General features: G+C 65.1%; 1 protein-coding gene across 1 annotated transcript in view; it reads right to left on the reverse strand.

Moving 5' to 3' along the window:
* Positions 1 to 446: 446 nt before the first annotated feature.
* The window catches only part of MUC2 (mucin 2, oligomeric mucus/gel-forming), a 27,587-nt gene continuing 18,319 nt past the window's right edge, over positions 447 to 9,714 (reverse strand). The window contains exons 31-50 of the mRNA XM_032414843.1: positions 9,556 to 9,662; positions 8,405 to 8,590; positions 7,899 to 8,128; positions 7,412 to 7,586; positions 6,740 to 6,987; positions 5,972 to 6,155; positions 5,489 to 5,711; positions 4,695 to 4,873; positions 4,257 to 4,330; positions 4,055 to 4,145; positions 3,933 to 3,964; positions 3,070 to 3,244; positions 2,766 to 2,870; positions 2,574 to 2,614; positions 2,314 to 2,436; positions 2,128 to 2,226; positions 1,363 to 1,491; positions 1,205 to 1,244; positions 778 to 904; positions 447 to 684 (exon numbers count right to left, since the gene is read on the reverse strand). Coding sequence (XP_032270734.1) covers positions 447 to 684; positions 778 to 904; positions 1,205 to 1,244; positions 1,363 to 1,491; positions 2,128 to 2,226; positions 2,314 to 2,436; positions 2,574 to 2,614; positions 2,766 to 2,870; positions 3,070 to 3,244; positions 3,933 to 3,964; positions 4,055 to 4,145; positions 4,257 to 4,330; positions 4,695 to 4,873; positions 5,489 to 5,711; positions 5,972 to 6,155; positions 6,740 to 6,987; positions 7,412 to 7,586; positions 7,899 to 8,128; positions 8,405 to 8,590; positions 9,556 to 9,662 — 2,806 coding nt within the window. The remainder of the gene's footprint in view (positions 685 to 777; positions 905 to 1,204; positions 1,245 to 1,362; positions 1,492 to 2,127; positions 2,227 to 2,313; positions 2,437 to 2,573; positions 2,615 to 2,765; positions 2,871 to 3,069; positions 3,245 to 3,932; positions 3,965 to 4,054; positions 4,146 to 4,256; positions 4,331 to 4,694; positions 4,874 to 5,488; positions 5,712 to 5,971; positions 6,156 to 6,739; positions 6,988 to 7,411; positions 7,587 to 7,898; positions 8,129 to 8,404; positions 8,591 to 9,555; positions 9,663 to 9,714) is intronic.

The raw sequence follows: 9,714 nt of genomic DNA on the forward strand, positions 1-9,714 counted from the left end.
GTGTACATGCATGCGCACACCCAGGTGCACGCGCTTGCCCTGAGCTGCCGGGCCTCACCAAGGGGAAAGCCCCGGAAAGGCACCCGAGAGCCCTTTTTTGCAAACTCAGATTTGGAAGTCCTCCCGGAGGGGGGCCTCCTGCGCCGTGACACGCTGAGAGCAGGACAGGGCTTTCGGAGGTGGCCAGGGAAGGCGGTCCCTGGGGGGTGCCCTCTCTGGGCCTCCGTCCACTCGCCCCATGGGAGCCACCCAGACCCTCGGCACAACTGAAACACACCAGCACAGCGTCTGCCCAGGTTTATTTCGGAAAGCAAAGACTTGAACAGACTCCGAAAATAAATATCCGCAGAGAGGAGGTCCGCTAAGGTGAGGAAGCTCAGAGGGTCAGCGGGAGGGGGGCGTGCGGAGGACGGTTTTGGGGTGGGGGGCTGGACGGCGGGGCCCGCTCAATCCCTCCCCGGGGGCAGGCCGCTGGGGCTGGCGCCCCGGGCGTGGGGAGAGACGCGGTGCGGAGCCTGCGGGAGCTCACACACGGTGTCCTTACACAGGCAGCTCTCGATGTGGGTGTAGCTGTGCGTCAGGGAGCGGCCGTCGGGGCAGCTCAGCTGCACCTCTCGCTGGCTGGTGCGCGCCTCCTTACAGCAAGAGCACCGGCGGTCCAGGGTCTGGGCCCGCGCCGAGTACCTGGGGGAGGGCCGCGGTGAGGAGCTGCTCCCTGGGGCGTGGGACCGCCCCCCCGCCACCCCCAGCCGGGCACACGCAGGGCCCGGGACTCACATGACAAAGGTCCCACAGGACCCAGAGCAGGAATTCATTGTGACTTTCTTGGTGCAGCCGGAGTAAGAAATTTCCTTGGTAACGGGGACGGTGGAACAGTAGACCCCGGTCTCATTGCGAGGGATGCCTGGCAAGAGGGGGTGGAGGCTCTGGGGTGGGGGCTCCACACCTTCAGGGGGCCTACAGGTTCTTCCCTCACGGCTTCTTCTCCCTCCCCAAGCGCACCCGGCCTCAGCCACCCCCCAGCAAGCAGGGCACCCCAGGTGATGCCCTCAAATTTAGCATCCGGTGGAGAGTGGCACAGAGGGGACAGGGATCCCAGGACACCGTGCCCCGTGCCTCTTCCCCCCGAGGGTCCCAGCTGGAGCGCCCCTGCCTGGCCGCGCCTTGTGCCCCAGGAGCCTCCCTCCCAGCAGCCTGCACTCACATTTCTTGCAGCATCCGTTGGGCATGAGTGTGATGGAGCCCTGGAGGGAAGGAGAATGAGCCTGGCATCCGGGACTGCCCCCTGACGGTGAGCACCCCCCTCCTGCCACAGGGTGGGAAGGGACAGGGACTGGCCTGGCCCTGGGGACCCCCACTCACTGGGAGGCAGATGCTGGGGTCAAAGTCAGGGCAGGTGATGTTGGAGATGGAGGAGATGAGCTGGTCGTGGATTTTCACGCAGCTGAAGAAGGTGCAATTGTTCGTGGGGTCGTGACTTATGTCCCCGGGCTGCAGGGCACAGGGCAGTGTGGTGAGGCCTAGCAGGAGGCCCGGCTGGCAGGCCCAGAGCCACCAAGCAGGTGACACCCAGGAGGGGCCCCGGGACAGCCACCGGCCTCTAGTTCACAGACACGTCCACATCCTAACCCCCAGCACCTGCAGATGTGACCTTATTTGGAGAAAGGGTGTTTATAGATGTGATTAAGTTAAAAATCTCAAGATGAGACCATCCTGGATTACACAGGTGGCCCTAAATCCAATGACCAGTGTCCTTATAGAGAGAGGAGGGGCCACGGGAAGATGAGGCAGAGAGTGGACGGATGCGGCCACAAACCCAGGGCCGCCTGGAGCCCCAGAAGCTGATGAGGCAGGAAGGTCCCCCAGAGACTTTGGAGGGAGCATGGCCCTGCAACACCTTGAGCTTGGACTCGGGCCCCATGCTGGGAAAGTCAGTCACTCCCGGTGTGTCCAGCCCTAGTCTCTGGTCCCTTCTCACAGTCGCCCCAGGACCCCTGCACAGCCGTGCCCAGCCCTGGGGAGACCCAGCCAGGGGCAGCAGGAGTCGTCCCAGGCCTCGCCCACAGCTCCAGGTCAGCCCCTCCCGTGTCAGGAGGCGGACGCGAGCAGGTGGAGCTCCCTGCGCACCTTTAGGATCATGTTCTCCATGCTGGGTCTTTTGATGATGCAGTGGGTCTGCTGACACTTGCCACAGCACTCCCCAGGGATGTCCACCAGCTCGAAGCCCTGCGAGACACTCAGGCTCAGGTTGGCGTGGGGAGGGGAGGAGCCGGGAGACGGGCGAGGGTGGCTCTTTGGGACGGGGTGGCTTACGGGGCTGCAGGAGTTATTGCAGTGCACGTGGGTGCAGGAGATGATGTTGAGCTGTGAGCTGCTGTTCCTGTCGCTGGTGCAGACACAGTCCTGGCACTTGGAGGAATACACTGGGGACCCGGGCTGAGGGCACAGGGAGGGCGGGTGAGCAGGGCCACCTCCCACACCTCCCGCCCGCCTGCAGGAGGGCTGCCCTCCCCCGGCACCCTGCCCAGCCTGAGAGCCTGCCCGGGACCCCTACCCCTGGGCCCAGGGCTCACCTGGTACTCAGCATTCCCATGAACACACACACCCTTGGGCACTGGGAGGAAGAGAATGGGGACATGGGTCAGGCTGGCCTGCCTGGCCCCGCGGCCGACACCCAGCCACCGGACGGCATGGGCACTCGGGCCCGGGGTGGGTGTGCGTACCATGTGGAGCGACCCCACCCGCGGTTCCCAGGCCCCACTGACCACAAGAGTAGGACGGACAGCACTTCCCAGGACCGGCCTCGCTGCTCACTTCGAAGCCCAGTGGGCACTTGGGCGGCAACCCCTCACACAGGCTGGTATTGCATTCTGGGGGGAGGGAGGGGGACAGTGGAAAGGGTGGGGCCTGCGGGCAGTGGCCTCCCCCCTCCACACCCAGCTCAGGTGGACGGCCCAGCCCCCGCAGGCCCCCAAGTCAGAGGCGTCCTGGCTCAGCGGGGAGGTGAGAACAGCCCGGGGTGGCGGGGTGAGCCCCAGGCACCCAGCGCTGCCCGGGGGGCAGCCTTACTGCAGGTCGTGATGTTACAGCACGTGTCCGCCGGGTTGACCTCCGTGACCGGGTAGGTGCCGTCCTCCGTGCAGGTGACCGGCTCCTGGTGGCACTCCTTGGGCTGGCAGATGATGCCGCGCCCGCCCTCCAGGCACACGCAGTCCTTGCAGTCGAACTCAAAGTGCTCCCCGAACTGCAGGGAGGAAGTGGGCGGGCAGGGGTCGCGGCGCCAGCCCCCCTCGGCCATGTGCCAGGGCCACCCCGCAGCACTGCCCACGCCCAGCCAGGAGGAGGCACCGCGGTGGGCGTCGCACCAAGGGTCCCGTGGGAAACCTGTGCCCTCCCCACCTCCCAGCACGTGGGGCCACGTCGCTGGCACCATAGCCATGACCTGCCCCTGGCATTTGCCTCCACGGGCCTGGCACACAGCAAATGCGCCACTCGTGTGGAGGGGTTCACGGAATAGAGCTCAGGAATCAGCCACGTGTGGGAGACACGGACAACACTGCGGTGGCCAAGATGTCATCTCGGGTTTAGACGGAGCATCAAGTGACCGATGGGTGGTTGGTATGAAGGGGTGGGTGGATGGGTGGATGGATGGATGGACAGTTGGACGGACAAAGGGATAGATGGATAGTTGGGTGAGTGCATGGATGGGTAGAAGGAAGGAAAGAGAGAGGGAGGGGGGGAGGGAGGAGGGGGAAGGAGGTGGACGGGTGGGTGGGCGCCCAGGGGACACCCCTGCTGGCTCAGCCTTCCGGGACTTAAATGACATGACTCAGGGTTTGAGACTCCCAGACTCTTATGTGCAACCCACCCTAGCCCCCCAAATTCCAGGCTTGTGGGTGAACCCCACCCCAGCACCAAGAGGAAGGGCCTACCTTTCTAGGCACATCGTCAGGTCCCACACAGCCTGGGCAGGGAGAGAACACAGTCCGTTAGCAGAACCCGGTGCCGCAGGACTGGGGTGGGTTTCGCGGAGCAAGGAGGACGGGCAGCGTACCACACAACTCCACACAGACGTCGAATCCTGGGGCGTAGTTCATGGTGCCCTCGGGGCAGAAGCAGCCTTCCACCAGGCCGGTGCTCTTCTGCTTTGGGAGTCTGGGGGTGGGAGGGCATCATGAGATGGGTGTGCGCACGGGCTGGGCCCCGATGCACAGCCTGAGGGGCGAGCCCGCCGTCCCTGCGCACCTTGTAGCAACTAAGCTAAACTCGCAGGAGGGCTCGTCTGCAGGACCACAGGCCCGGTACTCCCTGTGAGGCGGGCACGTCACCGCTGCAGGAAGGAGACAGGACTCAGAGGGGCCAGAGTTGGGAGGGAGGAGCCCGTGGGCCCCCTGGCGAGGGACAGGCCTGCCCAGCCACTCCCGCGATGGCTGAGGGTGACCGGCCACCCGGTGCTGCCCACCTCGGCCCCCCACGCCATCCCTGAGCTGGTACGCAGGCTGGCTGTAGCCCCAGGCCCCCAACCCCCCAAGCCCGCCCTTCTTGCCACCCCAAGGCCCAGGCCTGCTCTCCCTGTCCGCCCGGCCCTCCCACCCCGGTGTGGCTTCAGGCCAGGCGCAGCGCCCAGCGGAGCCCAGAGCCCCGATCTGGCCTGCGGGACCACAGGTCTGGGGCAGGGGCAGCCAGGCACGCACAGCAGACCCCGTGGGTGTGGTTCCGCCAGTCGATGCAGACGTTCGCCTGGGCACAGAGGGTGGCGTAGGTCTGCAGGCTGGCGCACTCCAGGCCTGTGCCAGGCACAAGGCAGCTGTCGAACATGCAGGCTTCGTAGTAGTGCCGGGGGGGTACCAGGGCGTGGCACGGGGCAAACAAGCTGGGAGGGAGGGGGGGTGGGTCACACTCTGGCCGGCCCTCCCCACCCACCCAGCACCTCCGCCCGGCTGCCCTCCTGGAGCCTGGCTCAGCCCGCATCCCACCGAACGAGTGCCCGTGGGCAGGCAGCGGTCGGAGGCGAGGGAGCTCCAAGCTCAGTGGCTGCCAGGTGCCGGGACCCCCGCCTGCAACCCTGGCAGAGGGCCACCCAACCTCAACTTGCACACCTCTGGGGACAAGGCTCTTGCTCGCATGGCTGCCAGCTTTGGGGGTGCCTCCCTGACCCAGCCCTGAACGCTAGCTCTGGCCCTGGTCAGCCGCTCTCCGTAAGGCCCCCAGCTCAGCCGACCCTGCCGAGGCAGGAGAGATCTGGGAGGTCAGAAAAGGCCCAGGGATATCTGACAAGACTGCTCAGCCCCGTAGACATCAGGAGCCCCTGCCCTGGGCCCTCCGGGACCCAGCACCTGCCCGTGGTGCCCTGACTTCCCTCCGACACCCCAGCCCCGTGCTCAGCCCCCTGCCTCGGCGCCTCTCTGCAGACAGGGGTGCAGCACAGAAAGGGGAGAGGTAGCCGCTCCCCGAGACCCCGCAGTTCGCTAGTGACGGGCAGGGGCACCTGTCTTTCATGAGCTCGCAGAGAGGAGAGGCGCAGTCCTTGTGGGAGGTGGTGCTGCCCCCCGGCGGCGTGATGGTCGGACCCTTGGTGGTGACTCTGGTTTGGGGACAGTGCGGCTTGGAGGGGTCGTTCACCACCCACTGATCCGCTGCGAACTCGCAGCTGGCAACGACCTCCCCACTGGGCAGCACGCAGTCGTCCGCGGTGTTGTTGGTGCACGTGCCTGTGTCGGGAGGAAGCCCACATCGCACCAGCACCAGGCCCCACACCCCCCCTTCTCCAGCCCAGGTCCCCCGGTGACCATCAGGCCGGGGCTGAGGGCACAGACCAGACAGGACTCCCGCTGGCCTCTTCCCACGGGGCCCCGAGCCGGGGAGCCAGAGAACCACCGCTGGGCTGGCAGGTGCTCACACCCAGCCTCCCCCACAGCCTGAGCCGCCCTCCTCAGGGCTGCAGGGAGCCCGCAGGGGCCGAGGGGCTCACCACACTGGCCCTTGGTGTTGTTGCCAAACAGGTGGTAGGGCAGCCTGATGGAGAAGGAAAGTCCATTGTAGGTGATGAGGGCGCCCAGCTCGGAGATTTCCACCATGTAGTTGATGCCGGACTGGTACACATGCAGCTCACTCTTCATGTAGGGCAGGGCCACTACCTGCCTGTTGACCTGCACCTGTGACCGGACACCTGGGGTCAGGACAGCCAGCAGGGCAGGCATGGTGGCCACTCACCTGGGGCCCCGCCCCGGCCACCTCGGGAAACAGAGCCTCCTGGGTCCAACAGGGGTGAGTCGGGGCAAGCTGAGTCTTCAGAGAGCACCTGGGATCACCCCACCCCTGCCTGTTTTCAGGCCTGTGCGTCCAGTGGGGGACCTCTGCCTGGCCCCTGCCCTGGTCCCTTCCCCACTTCCTTTCCATTGCTCTGGGTCAGACTTGTCCCGGCCGGTCCCTGGGGGAGGTCGCAAGGATACTGCGCTCAGAGGCCCCTGGAGTCGCCGGGGGTGCATGCCGAGGGCAGAGCTCCCCAGGCCACAGGAACCAGCAACCCCACGTGAGTGTGCCCAGTGCCTGTGCTCGGGAAGGGGGCTTCTGCCACAGAGACCTGGGACCAGGGCAGGTGCTGGGAGCATGAGTGGGGGAGGTCAAGGGGTCCCTGAATGCCCCTGGAGGGCCTGCGAGAAGAGCCCAGTCCCCTGCCGAGTGAGGGAACCCGCACACGGGTGCATCCCGCCTGGGTGTCCTCGACCTTGCCACACACCTGAACCTCGATGGGCATCATCTGCAGCGTCTTGATCAGCACCTCCTGGAACTCGTAACGCACAATGAGCGTGCGGGGGCAGGACACCTGGTCGTTGACGTCACAGTGGTAGTTGTCGATGTAGACCCCGAAGTTGTCCAGCGTGGGGGCGATCTGCTCCACGAGCACGTACGTGCAGTTACCCTGGTAGCTATAGTACAGCCCGTCGAACGTGACGTAGTGAGGGTCCCCCCAGCCTGTGCAGTAGCCTGCGGAGGGAGCGCCGCTGAGCCACACCGAGCCCCGGGCCGGGGCCGCGCCGGGGGCAGGGGCTGGTGGGAGCCCAGGGACGGGTGGGAACAGCAAGCAGGAATCAAAGGGGGGCCGCACATTCCGGTTCCTGGGGCGTGCGGGGCATCCAAGCCCGTTCTGTGGGACGGAGCCTCGCTTTGGAGCCAGAAGGCCTGGGTGCCGAGTCCAGCTCTGCTCCTCCAACCCCGGGAGCAGCCTCATTCTGCGCAGGTGCCTGTGCTCCACCAGGCAAGCCCCCCCCCACCTGGACCCCCTGCCTGAGATGAGACGCAAGCAGGAAGCCCACCGTAGGCGGCCATCACGTCCAAGGACCTCTGGCCCTGCCGCCCCCCGCCCACAGAAGGGAGAAGGCAGAGGGTCCTGCGGCATCAGGGGACTTACAGTCGCACTCCCAGTGCTGGCAGCAGTCGTGGGGACCCTTGACGAGCACGGGCTGGAGGCCGTTGGAGCAGGTGGGCTTGGGCGGGACCTCGCACTCCATCTCCACGAGCTCCACGGTGTTGTTGTACTTGCAAATCGCCATGGTGCAGTTACACAGCCACCACGTCTCATTCTCCTACGGCGGGAAGGGCGCAGGATCAGCGGGGACCAGCCTGGACCCCCCCCCGCCCCCGCTGGAGGCTGGGGCACCGGGCGCCCCGTGCAAGAGGCAGCTCACTGAGGCAAGGAAGGTGTGGGTGAGAAGTGGGGGGCTCCAGCGGACCCTGCACCCAAAAAGCTGCTTGAAGCCTCAGTGGTGGTACAGGGCATAGGGACAGGGGAGTCTTGGATGACCAGCAGAAAGGCAGTGTCTGGGCTCCGGATACCTGGCTGGTGGGTGAGTGTGCTCAGTGCCAAGGGGACAAGAAATAGCCCGCAGCACACTGACCTGTCTGGGAGGATCAAAGTCTGGGCACGCAGGGGGCTTGGTGGTGGCCGGTGTGCTCGATGCTGTGGGCGTGGGCGGTTTGGGTGTTGAAGTGGGTGCCGGCTTGGAAGGGCTGGGTGTTGGGGAGGGTGTGGACGGGCATGACCAGTTGAAGATCTCGATGGTGCAGGACAACGAGCAGTTCGCATAATAGCAGGTGTCCCCGTGCGTGCCGTTGTACACCATCTCACCTACGAGGGGAGAGAGACCAGTCCTCCACTGTCCAGACAGGGCTGGCCACCAGGGCATGCAGGCAGGTCCCACGAGGCCACCAACCCCCACTTCCCTGATTCATGGCTACAGCAAAACGGGCCTGACCACAGGGACAGCCGCCCACACCCAGCATCCAGCTTCCCAAGTGAGCTCCTGGTTTAGACTGACGCCTGACCCCCAACCACTGGTAAAAGCAGAGACCAAAGCCCCACCAGCCTCTGTCGCCTGAAAGCCAGAGGGAAAAGCTTGGGTACCTGGTGCGTAGTAGGTGTCGTTCAAAACGCAGCAAATGACTTGAGTGGGGGTGATGACTGAGCCCGTGCTTATAGTGAGGTTGGGGGTGGAGATCGGGGTCAGTGTAGGGGTGGGCACATGGGAGGTCGTGGGGCTGGCGGTCTGTGGCCTGGACGGTGTGGGCGGTGTGGAGGTTCCTGTGGTGGCTGTTGACACAGTCATGGGAGTGGGCGTGGAGGGGGCTCCTGGGGTGGGCGAGGGGGGCCCGGTTGTAGTTTCGCTGGTGGGGGTGGTCTTCGAGGAGGTGGGACCGGAGGTCTGCATGCCTGTAAAAATGAAGGTTTCAGGTGGGAGCTCAGAGCATCCACTCATCTGAGAGACCACAGGGGCCCGATGGCAAATGCAGCCACCTCGTAGAAAACCCGCTCAAGGCGTGGCATGTGTCGTGGAAAGGCCGACGTCCACTTTCCTGGCTCTTGGTCTCAAGGTAGGGCAAGGTGAGCAGGGCCCACCATCCAGTGTTAGGTCCACAGCGGTGAGGGTAAAGGGGTTGTCGCACCACCGGTCCGTCTGAGATTATGCTGACCAGCTGCCCTCTGAAGCCCCACGGGGAGGTGCTGGCAGAAGTGGGGGACAGAAGGGGGGTCTCCCAGGGCACCTGACAGGAGCCTCCATTCCCAGCCCTGGCCCCACATGCCACAGTGGGGCCCCCTCCCTGGACTTCTTTGCCCATATTGCCCATCACACAGCCAAGGATTGAGGAACAAGGACCTCAGGAAGCTGTGCCTGAAGAGACATCTTGTGGGGGGGAAGTGGGGAGCTCTGTGCTCTGCTGTGACACCTCATGTCTGAGAAGCTGTATGGCTCCCGGCAGGAAAGCTTGCTCTCCTAGGGTTAGGAGGACCCTGAGCACACCACTGGCAAGCACACTAGCTCCGTGGGGCTTATGTACCTGGAGTGCTGGTAGCAGGAGTGGGCGGAGAAGGCGAGGTGCTTCCTGTGGTAGTGCCCTTTGTTTCTGTTGGCGGGGAGGGCGACAGTGTCCTGGGTGTCTCCGTGATTGTTGGGGTGCTGGTCAGAAGCGTGGTTGATTCTGTGGAAGGAGGAAAGATGAACTGAGAGTCTGGAGGAAAGGAGGGCTCAGGTGGGGGTTTTGGCATGGTGGTCTTACCTGCAGGTTCAGTGCCCGTGGTAGTGGTGATGGTCGGGGTGCCCACGGTGGTGGTGGTCGTCGTGGTGGTTGGGGTGGGGGTCGGGGTCTCAGTGCCCGTGGTGGTGCTGATGGTGGGGGTTGGGGTTGGGGTGCCCGTGGTGGTGGTGGTCGTGGTGG

The sequence above is a fragment of the Phoca vitulina genome, unplaced genomic scaffold, assembly GCF_004348235.1.
Source record: "Phoca vitulina isolate PV1807 unplaced genomic scaffold, GSC_HSeal_1.0 scaffold16, whole genome shotgun sequence".
NCBI lineage: Eukaryota > Metazoa > Chordata > Mammalia > Carnivora > Phocidae > Phoca > Phoca vitulina.